The following is a 16,052-nucleotide window of genomic DNA, read 5'->3' as shown; positions in this document are numbered from 1 at the left end:
GAAGAGAGATTAAAAAAAAAAAAAAAAAAACACATTTTCCTACCTCTGTCCACAAAATTCCATGTTAGGTAGTTCACTGTGTAAAAATTATCAGGCTAAAACATCTGGGAAGGAAAGCTATGAAACAGCAGGGAACGTGGCTGGTTTATTGTTTATCTTTTGTTTATGAGGCAGTATTCAAGTTTAATTACTACTCTAAATTAAACTCTAACTGGCATCCGGAGACATCCCTTTACATGACTAAGTTAAAAAAAAAAAATCTAGAAATCCGAACTCCGGGTTTTTCAAGTAAATTGATACATATAGAAAGAAATTATTCAAAATTAACAGCAATTATAGAAAGCTTTTAAGCATTTATGGGCACCATTCCATGGTCCTAAAGCAATTATTTATTAGAAGAGTTTAATTTTATTTCTAATGGTTACTACTCTAAAAAGTCCTAAGAAAATCAACAGAAATTATTGGGGTGTTTGCTGATAGTTTAAAGATGATATTCTTTTTTATTCATTTCGGGGTGAAAGAGAAAGAAAATGCAGTATTAATATTGCATAAACAACAGCTTTGGGACCATGTTTAATTATCAAGTACAGTCTCAGAAAATTTTTTGATACAATTAGGACAGGAAGGAAAAAATGTCATTGTGTTTATTATAACAGTAAGTGACCAGTTTAGGATGAACCTAGCTCTAGGAAAAATAAAAGTTAAAACCAACTAGCAAAAGATTATGCCAGATGGCATCTGTCATATTGTATTTAGGGTTATTTTAAAGAGATTGCCGCCACTATGAAAACATTCCATTGACAGAGTTTTCCTAGACTGAGTAAGAAATCCCAGTAGAACACATTCAGGGCCCATAGTAAAGGGTTTGAGGTTTGGGTTTTTTTTCCCCCCTCTTTCCTTAAATATATAACTAGAATATTTTGGTGGTGGAAAAAATTACAGTTTTATAACTATACCATGTACTATAAACTCCACAATGCAATAAGATCTTAGATGTTTGCTTATCTACTTACATCCACTACTGAGGGGATATTTGTAGACTTCAATATCATGATTGCTAAAGGACTGTATAATAACTAAATAAATATCTAGCTATGGAATACTAGCCTCGTTGCCTGAATGATAGATGGGGGCATTGACGGAGGGGTTTGGTGGCAGAATAGAGGAGAACTATGCTGGCTCAGACAGCCCTCTTTCCTGAAAGACTGGAGCTCCATAGATGCTAGATTGCTAATGTATTTAGGTTAAACTGGGTCTGGCAACAGCATGGTTAACGTGTGTGTGGTGTGCAGTGTGAGCTCAGCAGTTACTGGGCCAACTGTCTCGGTATTTCTGGGAATCCTGCCTATTCACAGTGCAGGGATTGTTCAATTGCTGCAAAATGTACAAAATGAATTTTACAAAAATGAATTGTAAGGAAGGCCCCATTACAACGATTTTACAGCAAAGATGTCAACATCAATTTTTCTTTCATGCATAGCTAATGATTAAAACAGCAATATTCCATTTGCCTAAGACAATTTATTTCATATTGGCACATCAAAATATTGAAATACAAAGTTATCTTTACTCTACCCTTTTTATTCATTGCTGCTGAACCCATACCATTGTTCAAACCAGGAAAAATAAAACAAACTTGGCACGAAATACTTAAAACAAAGGCTCATCAATATTCTCCAATTTGTCAACATCTCAATTACAGCACTGGAAAAAATGTAAATTTCATGTGCTCTAAACACTGAGGGGTCTATTCTCTTGCCAATTCACATGCGTAGCTCCCATCAGCGTTAATGGGAGTTACACAAACCCATCAATAATAATAATACTTTGTACATATATTGTGCCTTTCATCTAAGGCTCTCAAAGTGCTCTAGGAACAAGGGGGCTGCTTCCTACTCTTTACTCTGGCAAAATACACAATGCAACACAAAGCAGCTTTTGACTCAGCAGGTACAGAATGAGGGACCCCAAGCCTTATTATCAAGCCCCATTTTACTGATGGGAAGCCAGACACAAAGAGGGCCAGTTACTTCTCCACAGCCCTGAGTCTGCACCCTAATTCTATCCTTGAAAAACCAGATTTCCTTCCTCATTCTAATGTGACTAACAAGACAAACACCCTCCCTTTGGCTGCTTTTAGCAAGAGAAATCAGAGTGAATGAAAAGTCTGGTTCATATTTATATAGTTTACTGCTAGTCATGTGCTGTTGGAAATATACAGTCAAGTCAGGTTTTATATTTTACTAACTTTATTTCTTAACAGTATTTTAAATATTTGGGTTTTTTTTTTCTCCTTTCAGTTTGTTGCACAAACACTGAGGAGGAAAAGATGACCTTTCACCTGTGTAACTGTAGCTCTTTCATTATCAGGTCATAAAATGAGGCATTTTTAGGTTTCAAAGTAAAGATTTGTATGAATCACTATAGCAAAAATATTCACAAAATTTATAAAGCAACATAAATGCATGTATTGTTTTATAGCATATGGCTATTAAAGTTTAATTTAAAATGTGTATGAAAACATTGTATTTAGTACAATTCATCCCTATTTTTTCTGTTTATCATAATTTGTTTTGAAACTGAATCGTTTTACAGTTTTCCATATGCCTGTTGTGCTAATAAATTCTGAATAAGCAAGAAAACTCTTCTAAACTTGGTTTCCAATGAAACATTATAATATATTTAATACAAAGAACATAAATTTCTCTCCCAGGTTTTCCATTATACATCAACCCTAAGATTTAACCTATGATAAGCATATGCGATTTCAGTCAATATCTCTGTTGACTTTGCCCTGAAGCAGATAATTAATCTTGCCCACTGAAAGCTACTCTGGACAATTCGGTGAGACTAAATATCAGAATATCTTGAAAACATGTTTAAAAGATTAATATGGGCATGGGTATGACAAAACACACTTAAACCTAGCCTTCCAAATTTGGAGTATGCTGTCAAACAGAACAAAACAAAAAACCAGAAAAACTTTATACATGTGTTTTAAGCACAGACACCAGGTAGGAAATTCTCCCTGCTTACTCTCCATTTTAGAGTAATCAGAACTTTTTTTTCTCTCAAACTTTAACACAGGAAAATGACAGACTTCCTACTGCTCATACACATAAGCTACCGTGTCCATTCTTTAATCCCACAGAGATATGATTAAAGGAACAAAAATCCTTCAGGGATCAAATCCTTCAACATGGGATAAGTGGGTGCGGCTACCCACAGCACAGAGGTTGGTGTGAATTGTTTCTACCCAGAGTGTCAGTCTCAGAACTCTTCTCTTTCCTGACCCCAACACAACAAAACAAAACTAACTAACCAAAATGATAAAACTTTGCGCTTGCCTGTTGCCGTCACCATTCCCTGCTTGGAACCCTAGGGTCTTCTCTCTCCCGCCTCCTCTTCTCTCTGGCCCTTCCTGCCATCCCTCTTGCCATAACTCAACTAACCCAACAGAACCAGTCAGTTTTAAATTTCAGTTGGGACCTTGGTGACCTGTTAATGAATCTACAGAGAGGGGAAAAGCTCACAGTGTTGAGTTATGCCTGGTGTTGCTAGCTGACTTGGAGTCAGAAATGCTTGAAGCGTTAACGTAATTGCAAGAATGTGAAAAATGAAGCGCTGGGCTCCTGAGCAAAGTGAAAGGTCAAAGCCAGCCTCACACACAAGAAGTCTCTGGAAGATAGCCTCATTAGACCATTAGGTCTGCTTCTCCCTTCCCCTCTTTTGTACAATGTTTAGGGTGTTTTGTTTTTATTAATAGATATGGTTCACCCTTTGTGTTGTTGGTGGTGGGAGGATGGAGTGATAGAAAGCTTTTCGGATTTAACCACACTGAGAAGTCCACTGTGGTGAGGAACCACAGTCAAGTCATTACGTTGCACATTCACTGAAAGCTATGCACAAGTTACCTTCAAAATGCCTTATAATTTAGTTTCTTTTATAGATAGTCTAACTGGTGCTCTAAAAGCTGTATATAAAACCTAAATAGACACAACTCACAAGTTCTTCCAGTTTGTCATCTCTGTATCAGTTGCAACTTGCTTAGAGGTAGATTCTAATTTGGACCCACTCACAAGCAAAAGGCATCCTAGAAAGGACATTTTTTTTTTCTAGACTCTCCTAGAAACCCAGGAATCACAAATCCCTGGCCAGAAACTTGGAGGAGGGAAGACACCCACCCTACATCAACCACCCCCCTTGAAATGGCATATATAACTACAGCTCAAGCTGTTAAACTGGCCTCTACTTGGAAGCCTGTCTAATGCTTAAATATTGTGGCCATAAACACAGTCATAATAGAGATGAAATAGACCTAGGAGATCAGACACCATCTAATGTAAAATATTAAAAAGTAAAATCTATACACTTTCCTGGCCCACATTCAATAATGCATCTTCCTTTAAATTATCATTTTAGCCATAGAAGAGTCATCCCTACCAATATATAATTGCTCTCTGTGCAATATGTGAGTTTAAAATGGTAATATTTACTCCAAATTGCACTAGGTTTCCTTGGCATCTGCAGTTGACGTCCCTTGCCCTCTGATTATTCTAATTTTTAGGAATTGTGACAAAAGTCACCATGTTAGCTGAATGGAAATAGGGACAAATAATCTAAGAATTTCAAAATTCATCTTTCCAAGATAAGATTCTGCATAACAATCCCCCAATATTTCTGGAGCTCTGAAGAACAGACTTTTTCATTTTGTGTGTTTTAGAGGCATAATTGCTTGATTATAGAGAACTGATATAGTTGACATTGCAAGCAAACTATCCTGTTTATAGTGCAATTCAAACTACTAAATTATAGCAGTAAAGAGGTCTGTCCTTCCATTTACATACACTGGCCAGAGTAAAGTGTAGATAACCAAATTTGTAAAAGAATTGGCAGAACTAATCAATTGTTATTGTAATGCCTACTTGAAGATTAAACAGCTCACTTTGATTTTTTTCAAGTAAAGTAAGTTAAGAAGAGGAAATACTGTCTCCCTTAATAGTAGCCGATTATCCTAACCTGCCACTCTCCTGTTTACACAGAGACAGATATACTGGATATCACAAAATACTGAAGTTATTTTAGTCCTGTCTACTTTGCACAAAGAAGACATCTGGCCTTTTACCTTGCTCGCTGCTGTTGTCTCCACTCTGGGAAGCATGGCCCCCACTGGAGGGTCCGGGGGTGCCTGCTGAGTGGGTCGAGGTTGCATCGTCGTGGTCTCGCCAGGATGAAGGGTTCTGATATCAGGATGCCAAGGAATTTTTTCCACAGTTGCCATTTCAGCCATAAGTGAGGAACCAAGAAGAGAGGTGCAGAGGGAGACACAAAAATGTGTATTTATTAGTATTTGCATAACTAGGCATACACGCATGCCATGTTATGGTGAGCAGTCTTTCCAATAATAAGTCCAAAAAAGAAGAAAGATACTCTAGAACTTGACTTATGGTTACATCTGTCATATATATTTGTTAGAAATAATAGATATACACTTTAAATGGATGCATTTTATTATATACAAGCTTAAACCACAATCAAGTTCATTTTAAAAGGAAAAGAAAACTACCTAGAAATGTAAAAGTCTTTTTTTAAAAAAACTTTTATTAGCTTAGTTAGGGCAACTCTTTCAAGAAATAGGTTCCAACATACTTTGATACTAAAACTTCAGAATAGTAACATCTATGAAATTCAATGATTGCCTTAAAAAAAAAAATCATGGACTCAAGAAGGTACAGGACAGCCCTCTACATCTTCCAAATGCATTGCCCTAAAATAACCTGTATGAATGCTCGAAATTGTCATGACCTCACCAACAGATGCAATGACGTAACTACATCAATACCTAATCAGTTATTAATCTCTGCTTAATTCACACAAATAATAATTTAAAAATAAAACAAATCTGAGCTAGGTTAGACTTTTACTTGAGCTTCAAGGAAGCTTTAAATGACTATGCAGTGATTTTTCCTGGAAGAACTACTTGTTTCAAAGGACATGCAAGGCAACCAAGAGTTGTGGCTCTTGCTACTTTGCGAGTATATTCTTCTCCTGTTCCTCCTCCCTTTTCCTGATCATTCCCAATACCCTGCTGTTGCTTAAAGGAAAACAGGAATTCTAATGTACAGGAAGGACTTTATCAGCACCACATGAAGGCAGGCAAGAGATGGAATTTCCTCTGGCAGAAATGGAGAACAGGAACCACACATGAAACACAGCAGCCTTGAGGCCAGAGCTGTGCACTTGTCACCTGTATATGACAATTGCAGCCAAGTCTGAACACCTACTGGCAAGTGAGTTCTTTGGTGGAGCATAATGGGGAACGGATTTTTTTTTTTAATATCAGTTTCTCAAAATGTACCACTACTTTTTACTAGGATTGATAAATAAGGACTCAGACAAACCTATAAGCAAATAGGCAACTTGGAAACCTCTTGACTATCTGAAAATAATCTTGCCATGTTGCCATTATGTATAGTTTATCAAGAAAAGAATCAGTTTGTCATTTTTATCAACAGCAACTCCAAAATGTACATATAGCACATAAAATGTTACCAAGATGAAACCAGAAACAAAAGGGAGACAAAATAAGAAAACATTTTTATCTGGAACAACAAAAGAAAGTTTCCCCCTATAGATCTGCTACAAACTGATTATAAATTAACATTTGGCATTTTTGATAGATGATGAAATAACCCAGAGATCGATGGATTAATAACATCCATATCAAATAATGCTACTGGCACTGCCGTCAGGCAAGCAATTGATTCACAGTGAAAAACCCTGAGCAGAAATTTCATGACTATAAATATGGCCCAGGTATAGACCTCTAAAATAAAGATATGTTAGAGAAAGTAGATTAGGAAATGAAATTGAGTGGGATAAAATAAAAACCAAGTTCTCTGTTGCCTGTATGAAGACAAAGTCACTCTTGTGAGCTCTCTTTTTATCTAAGCTAGAAACCACTCCAGTAGTGTCAAGTTAAAGGCAGACAGAGTGCAGGGGCTTTCCTAGTTTTGCAGCCTCTTTGTGTCAGCTGTTTGCTGGATATGATCAGATAAAGTGCTAGAAAAATGACATGAAAAAGAAGAGAGAAAGAATGGCGTGGCATGGGTTTACTCCTGCACCAGCACAGGCAAGAGTCTTCTTTTAGAAAATGCAATGACTACAACACATTCACCTAAACTAAACTTTTCAGTGTACACAGCAAGTGATGTTAATTTTATGCACTGCAGGCTTTTTATTAAGCCGCTGGTATAAAAGCTCCTTACCCCTCATGAAAATTACAATAATTAGGCACTAACACCTCAACTATGTTTTAAGGCAAATGTCATCCAATAGCTATTATATAATCATTCAAATGAAGCTGGAGCAGGTCTTTCTGTTTAGGCACTGCATCTATTGGAAGGATTTGTGCAGAAGGACTTCCTGCAACTGGGAACACTGGTTTGTTCTCATCAGCCAAACTTGTGCTAAGTTTTATAGTTAGGCCTCATTCATTTACAATTCAGTTATATTTCCTTTGATGGTTTTATGTAGGAGGTGTTTTCTAAAGGAAAGGGGTGAAAGATAAGCCACATGGACCAATGTTACATTAAGAGCAAACGATTCCTTAAATAAGTTGGGTCTATGGTTTTCAGCCAAGTCCTCAAACATTGCTAAACTTATTATCAAGCCTGCTCCTACCTCTTCTCTCTTTTTCTTGCTCCTCAAAAATTCTCTTTTAAAAAAGTCTATTTCCAAGAGTATCTCAAGTATTAAGTTCTACATTGAGGGACTGACACAAACTAAGGAGAATCATAGGAGAGTTATCTAACCTGAAAGCAGGAAGAACAGATAGAGGCCTGTGGGATGCCGAGGCTGAGGAGTTATCTCGAGTTATCTGTATTCAGCTATACATGGAAATTTCCTCATATATAAAGACACAGTTGTTCCTCCGTGGTCATAAAAAATTGTAACCTACATGGACAGCACAGTATATTACACATATGCTGAGATTTCTTTCTTAGATTGAAATATTTGTTTGTATCACAACTCCTTTCTTCTCGCCCCCATCCCATATAGTTTCCAAGTTTACATTCTTCAAGAATAACTGCTTGGCTTTCTGCCAAACTATATGCAGAATTTGAGTGAATCGTGAAATCAAAAGGGGTATGTATACAAAAGCACATAAAAACACATGACATGTGTAGAAAAATAAAGAGAAATGCTCTCTGTGTTCAGTGTGGGTGAGTATTCAGGTATTTCATTCCACAATATATGTCCTGTTCTCCTGCCAAAAGTATCATGAAAACATCCCAGGGCAAGGATGGAGCATGTTTCTATTCCCAGTGGCCTTAATAATTGGGAGTCAAATATGGTACTCTTCTTGCTCTTAGGTAATTGTGTTAAAGAGCAGAGTTACTAGGAGAAAAGCAGTGAATACTGAGTGGAGTACAATAGAAGGAGATGGAAAATAGATACAAGAAGCTCAGTCTCCAGGGGCAGTATTTTCTATTTGCTGGGCTACAGACTCACAGCTGATAATGCAAGTTGTAATTAATATAAAAGCAGGAGACAATATGGGCAGAGCTTGTAGTAGCAGGGCCACAGGAGAGCGCTCTGCTGCTCTCCTTGGTTTCTCATTTACACACAGCTTTCCCTAGAAAACACAATTCTGCTAGTGTTTTCTCCCTTGAAAGTTAAAAAAAAAAAAAATTGATTTAGCACCATCATTGAATTTTGCTAAATCTAGGAAAGAGCACTGAGAAGAGAAGAGTCTCTGGGCATAGGAAGCAAATCACACATGCACCTCTTTTGTTGAGGCTGCAGATATGGTGAAATTGCAGCATTTTAAATCAGGATGGCATTTGTATGAGGGGCCTACCTATAGCATAATAATTAAAGTCCTGGAAAATTGTTCCTATTTCCCTCTTTCAGTTATTCCACGTGGCACAGGGTTCTTCCATGGGGGTCACTGAGGAAAAAAATGTGTAAGTTTTTCTCAATAAACACAAAACTAAGTGAAGAAATGAACTTTATTAGGCCTCAAGGAGACAAAAGTAGTATTAAGTTCTGTCTGAAGCTCATTTTAGACCCCAAATGAAAAGGTCATTCAGTAGATGTGGCATAGGAGAGAAGACAGCAGGTTGGAATTAAGATGCAGCGTGCTACCCGTCTCAGGTCATGTGACCTGCCTCAAATGACCCACTGCATTTCTGTTAGACTTGTGTCCTTTAGCTCTTTAAAATTTAGAAGTTATACAAGCTAACCCTTAAAGTCATCCACTTCTACTTCTTATTTCTATCATTAAAAATACTTTTAAAACAGCCATTCGATTTTCTAGAATCCACTCAACAAAATACTATCAAGTGAAAATTATATATGACCTTGGAAAACAGTAATGTAATTCAGTCTATGTGCTCATAAGGAGAGAGTAATAATAAACATATAGAAAGATATTTTAATCAGTAAATGAAGCATGCAAAACTAATTTGACTTGATATATTTAAACAACAAAGGAAAGATATGCTTGTATCATCATACATTACGAACACTAAGTTACTTCTTTCCTTTAACTTTATGATGTTTTAACTCCTCATTAAAAGTTTGGAGAAATTATTTTTTAATAAGATGAAAAATCCTATCCTGAAGTATCAAGGTTATAAAGTTTTTTAAAGATTATTAATTATATGGTTTGAATAAATGTTGAAATTTCAACTTTGTTATTTTAAAGTTGACATAAGAACTCAGGAGACCTATGTGTGCTTTCAGAAGAACCTGGACTCACTCTATAAAAATGTAAATAGAGCTGGTGTACTTCCTCATCTCTACTTCCACCTCTTTATCAAGCTCTGGGAATTAATAAGTGAGCAACCCTCACAAAAGTGGCCAGTACCTTTTGCAAATGATTTCTCCATTTAATGAAGCAACTGTTAGAGAAGACAGAAATGTCTTGCATTGTTGGTAAAATGCCACATTATAAAATGTCTCTAATAATTTTGATCTGTGGTGGTAAATTCTGCAGAACATTTAGTATGAATATAAACAAGAAAATCAGTTCAAATTATACCAATTTTTTAATTTGATAGTAAATGTCCATGTGGTTGTCAAGTGTACCTATTTTTAATATTATTTCATCACAATTACATTGAAAACATACTCTAACTAGTTGATTTAAATAGTACCATGACTCTTGATGAGAAATTAAGAAGAAAGCTATCAACAACCAGAAACTATGCAGCAATGACAATAACAGAAAGCTCTTTTCCCCGGTATTTCTCCTTGAGTTGGTGGACAGAGCTCAGAGGTCAAACTTCATGGGAACCTGTCCCCAGAGGCTTTGGATAACACTCCACAATGTCTAATCTTACAATACAACACAAGAAACTAAAAGATAAAAATACGCCATTCATAGTATTAATATTATTAAAAAATCTTGGTATTTCCTTTTGATCTTCTAAGGGCCAACCACTTAAACCTAACCCTCTCCCCACTGTCACTCACTTCTAATTTTTCAGGTAATAGAATTTATCTATAGGGACTTGCTTGTATTCTGTCAGGAACAAGATTCTGGTGATTCTCCCCTCTGACCTAACCCATTTTAAAAAAAACTGTATAGACATAAATAAATTTGACATATGCAGAGATGCAAAAGAAAACACCAGCATGTCTTCATTTAAACTATAGCACAGAAATCAAAGTAAAATTTTTTTATTAGTGATGTTATCAGAGCAATTTTAAAGCACCTGCCATTAATTATTGATAGAGATAATTATATTTCTTCCCTCTCTGCTTACTTCTTTCAAAGAAAATAAAATGTAGCTCTTTATGACCATTAACTATGAATAGGAATGTAATTGTATCACTATATGCACTTCATGAAAACAAAACTTAACTCAAAATATATTTCCAACAAGTCTACTTCATTTGTCTAAACTTGATCTAAATATATGTAATATCTTTAAATGTAAGTATGAATATAATATTCCATTAGTCTGCTTTAGAGATGTGGTCTGAAATTATGTAAAACAGAATGTGAATATTACCTATTTTTTGGAAATACTACAGACTAGGAAAAGCATGATTACTTCACAATAGTTTTCAAGTTGAAGCTTTTTTGGAAAAATAGCTTTCTTGGCATGTTTATTTTAAACATGATTAATCTGAATGTCTGGGAAACTTAACATGAACTGCAGCTGGAAAACAAGAGTTTTGTTTCCTTTGACTATCATATATTTTTTCCCTCAGTATTCCAAGGAATAGTGCAATAGTTGTTTCCTACCTGTAACTATTATCTTTATGTTACAGTGAGCATAAAAAAGTATAACATAACATTAAAAATATAAGCATTCATTAAGAATATGCTAAACACAACAAAACAGTACCACCGTTGCACATTTTATTATCTATTTAATTTCAGACTTATCATTATGCACATCATGTGTGTTAATAATAAATGAACAAACCTAGTATTCTCATTGAATGTAAGAAATGGAAGGAAGACTATTATGGTTGTCTTCTTTAATGCATCTGTTACATCAGAATATTTATATGACATTATAGAAAGTGAAATTGCCATGATTCACCATGTAATAGTATATAAAATTCATTCTTAAAAGTCTGCTGACAATACTTGCTTTGAAGATATTTATATACATTTACTTTTATTAATTTATATTTTTGAATTCTTTAATAAGAAAATTGAAACCTATAGGGATACTTAGTATCTTGTCCTTGACGTTTTTCTCTGCTTTCCTCTACACTGAATTACATACTTAATCTTTTTCTCTCTTTTACTCTCTCTCCTTGCCCACTTCTTCCTTAAACACACACACACACACACACACACACACACACACATACACATTGTAGTTTGATACCACTTAATAAGGATAGAGGTGTATGTGTTTTGGGGGTGTCAAGCAGCTGTCACAAACTGTCACCTCCACAAGAAAAACCTTGGCACACAACAAATTAAACTACGCTTCTTTTTTAGCTGTCATTATTCATAGCCAATAAGTTGAAATGCTCTCAGCATTTCATGTGCAAATAAAACCACGAGGAAGCTCAGTAGATCAGAAATAGTGGGCAACAGATAAAACAGAGAAAACAACCCGCTGTCTGGGTCCTTCTGAAGTGGCTCATCATCACCCCTGCACCAGTGTTCACCAAATGAGATCCAGCCTGGGGCAATGTATTAAATATGCATATCAAAGCAAATGAAAAAAATAAACCTGAAGATTCAAATTGGACACATTTACATGCTGAAAATGTCCCACTTCTATATATCACTTTTCAGGTTAGTGGTTCTGTGCATTTGAAATTTTTTTTTTTTTTTTTGTGGCTGGGGGGTTGAGGGAGGGTGAGTTTGCAGGAGCAGCTGAAAAGCATGAAGATTTGCTTTGTAGGACTATTGGGTAAAGTCTGGAAATTAATACAATCAATATACCTATGGTACCAAAGTTTCAAAAATGGTGAAAAACCTCCAGGGTCTTCCCTCTTGTCTTGCATTAACACAAGTCTGTGGCAAACCTCTCCATTTCCCACTCAGTGTGCTGGTGGAACAAATTATTGCTTCATTTCAAAACAAATAGCAGGGGGCTAAAGTAAAAAATGTTATAGTTCAGATCTCTAGGAAATAAAAGGCTTTAAATTATGATGCCCAATGAGGTGGCAAGCCCTCATGGGTTCAAAATAAATCAGTTGTCATATTTACTTGATTGGGGGCCTCAGAGAGGAGCAACAAATGATTCTGTTGACTCTTTTACCCAAAGATGATGATTGTTAAATTATTAAAGCATTCTTCTCTTATGTACAACTTCTTTTTTCATGAGTATATATTTAAATATTACAATAGTTCCACAAATTAGCCTTGTCTATCAACCAATACTCCAAACAGCCGAGTTTATCTTATCTCTTCTAGGTAAACATCAGCATGCTCTAGCTCCAAAAATCCACTGGAAAAGCAGTTGCCAAGAAACTGCGCTAGAAAACCAAGTGCTCAGAACCCCTAAAAATATCACCAGAAAAGCTACAAACTGCAGAGAACTGTCAATCTTTCATTCTACAAACCATGTAAATAGATACCTCCTATTCCCCCCCACAACATAGATACATATAAATTTAGAAACATAAAGCAATGAAAACAAATAAGAAAAAAAATATTTTTAAGATAGTGTCTTGCCACATAGTCCACAACCACACATATTGTCCATCCACAGATAAGCAAATAAACTTTTCATAGCTGCTGCTGCTGCACCCTTTCGATTTCACTTAACACATTCAATGTACAAAAGAGTCCCTCTGCCATCATGTTGGAAACAGGTAAGGGTGAAGATAGGTACAGGAGCTTTCAACACCATAGTATCCATTCTGTCTAAGAACTGAACATCCCAGACTGAAGCTTATTTCTCTCTCTCTCTCTCTCTCTCTCTCTCTCTCTCTCTCTCTCTCTCTTTCACTTTTGTTCTCAGGCTATGTCCCCACATAGTACAAAGGTTAATATTTACAACTGCATATTTTCAAAACTTTTGGAAGGGGAGAGGAGAACCTCATGGAAGGCGTATTCTCAAGGCATCTCATTTATTCCTCTTAACATTTGGGAATTGTTGGGGGCGTTGGGGTTGTCACAAATTGCCTTCAAGACAATGCCTGCTCAATTCACAGAGTGTTAAATTATATTTTAGCCACAAAGTTATCAGTTTACAGCCTGTATCATTTAGATTTGTGAGTTCAGCTAAATGTATAGATACCCTGTCCCCCCCAACCCCCAGGGCTTGAGTTCCTATAAATAAACTGCTGTTCACACCCACTCTTTAACCTCGCCACTCTTGCTTTTCCGACCAGCTGCAATCTTTCTTCTCTTTGCTTCTTTTTCAAATTTTCAGTATCACTACATATGCTTTTTTTTTTTTTTTTTTAAAGCATCAGACTCACTAGATCAGTTCCAAAATAGGATTAAAACCAGAGAGAATAGAAAGAAATCTCCTTTCCTGGCTTGACATACATAGTCATTCCTTACTATACTCTCCATCCTCATTCACCAACTGTTAAAGTGTTAAAATTCAACACATAGTTACTCAATCATAATTCCCTTCAGCTTTCTGTAATACATTGTTAATAATTGGTTCATCAAGGTTACTGTCTTTTATTATGAAGATGTTTCAGGCACTTGGCAATAAGTCCATATTTTGACAATAACTTTCTATAGAGCAAAAGCCCTAAGAATTGTAATGTGTTCTTTCACTCCTTCTTTTATTTCTAATGCAGTGCAAGATTGCCAATAATTCTCAGAATGGTCATCTCTAGGAGAGACTGAGAAAATAAACCCTCAGTCCCTAATTCTTTCATGCAGACACCCCCTCCCCATCCCGTCCAGCTAACTGTCTTGCCTCTATCTCTGCTGCACTGATTACACAGAGTTGAGAAACCAGAAAAGACAGCGGTCACCATATCAAAGAGAGAATTTGCTAACACCCAAGTTTCCCATTCAGGGAAACTTTATACATTAAGAGAACAAATCACTCTATCAATTCTCTGTTTTTTTTTTTTTTTTTTTTATAACCCTTCTGGCTTTCCAAAAATAAAAGACATGACAGTGGTAGTGAGAAAGGGAGAATAAGACCTAAAAGAGACCAAATCATTTTTAAAAAGAAATCTCAGGGGAGTTAGATGTTAAAACAAATTTTTGTTTGTTTGTTTGTTTTTTAAAATGTTGTGCCCAGTGGCCTTAAAAGAAAGCCAAAGGCTTGCAAACTTACATGGTCAGCAAGATTTGTGGAGGAGCCTGAAAGTTCTTCGTGGTCTGACTTGGAGCTGCCGTCTCGTTCATCAATGACGAGGTCTATGGGCATTTTCCCCTTTAAACAGCTAATGTACCGGTGGCAGAAGTTATCACACAGTTCATGGACCTACAAGGAGAGTCATGGTGGAGGGTTCAGCTCATATTGTTGTTTGTTTCATTTTTAAAGAAAAATATCAGGTTGCACAGTTACATTTGGAAAGAGCAACAATGTGATGTCTTCCAAACTAACTCTAATTAAGGGGTGTAATAGTTGACAGCAAGGAAACAATAGAGCAATTGTTGTACCAGATATTATTCTCTAGAGACTTCCCTGAGCAACAAGTTACAATAAAGAGAGGGAAAGGAAGAAATAGGACTAGAAATAACTGGGTTCAGACTAGGAGACCAGAGAGGAAAATCTGATTTGATAATAACTTAAAAAACATTAAAACACCGGAACCAGAGACAGCAGTAACATTTACTATTCAATAAGCTAAGAGTTTTGTATGTTTCCAGGAGAAAGTGAATGAGTTGCAGAGCAATCTAAAGATACCCTAGAGAGGATGATTCTTTCTGCTTGCACCTAATGCAAACTCTGGGCCCATGGTGAGTTGAGTTAATAGAGATACAAGCAGACTGAATGTCCAGTAACAAATGATCAGCTTCATTTCAAAATAATCCTGAATGCCTGGGGGAAAGGGGGTGTGTGCTACTTTAAAAAGCAAGGCTGTCCTAATTCACTCATCCTCTGAGCCCCTGGGTTGAGGAGTAGTTTGAAGGAAGGACATAGCAACATGCTCAAAATCTCCAGGTGTGCAATACCTCATACTGCAGGTTTGCTGAAAACATCCCAGTCAACTAGGAGAGGGAAATGGCTAAATCAAAACGGGAAAGGTTATTCCCTGCTTACCTTTTCTAACTCCAAAAGATGAAACCTTAGTACTTGTATTGCTTGTATCATCTGAAAGGAAAGTTTAAGGGTATGGAGTTAGGGCTTTGTGACACTGTGGTCCTGGGGGTGGGGGTGGGGATTGGACTGGGGCAAAGAAACCGGCAGGTGGTCAGACAAATCCCACACATCAAGAAATAGAAGAAGCAAGTGATTACTGATCATCTCTGCCTCATTGGCCACGGGGTACGAGTTTGCCTCAACCTGAGCCTCAATATTAATATCTTTCCCCTAATGTTCACCATGCTATTTGTAAGGACTGTTTTTTTTTTTTTTTTTTCCTCTCGGGCCAGGCCTTCGTTCTCCGCCGGGGTCCTTTTTAACCGTCCCCTCCCTCGACCT

At 36.5% G+C, this 16,052-nt stretch overlaps 1 protein-coding gene across 4 annotated transcripts in view; it reads right to left on the bottom strand.

The window, feature by feature from the left end:
* Positions 1-16,052, bottom strand: part of Meis2 (Meis homeobox 2) — a 220,898-nt gene that overhangs the window by 188,647 nt on the left and 16,199 nt on the right. For all 4 annotated transcript variants that reach the window (XM_048793021.1, XM_048793022.1, XM_048793023.1 and 1 more), the window contains exons 2-4: positions 15,672-15,724; positions 14,739-14,888; positions 5,126-5,240 (exon numbers count right to left, since the gene is read on the bottom strand). In XM_048793021.1, coding sequence (XP_048648978.1) covers positions 5,126-5,240; positions 14,739-14,888; positions 15,672-15,722 — 316 coding nt within the window. In that variant the 5' untranslated portion in view covers positions 15,723-15,724. The remainder of the gene's footprint in view (positions 1-5,125; positions 5,241-14,738; positions 14,889-15,671; positions 15,725-16,052) is intronic.

The sequence above is a fragment of the Marmota marmota genome, unplaced genomic scaffold, assembly GCF_001458135.2.
Source record: "Marmota marmota marmota unplaced genomic scaffold, marMar, whole genome shotgun sequence".
Taxonomy (NCBI): Eukaryota; Metazoa; Chordata; class Mammalia; order Rodentia; family Sciuridae; genus Marmota; species Marmota marmota.
Note: the sequence above shows the minus strand (reverse complement) of the source record. Positions and strands in the feature narration are given on the sequence as shown.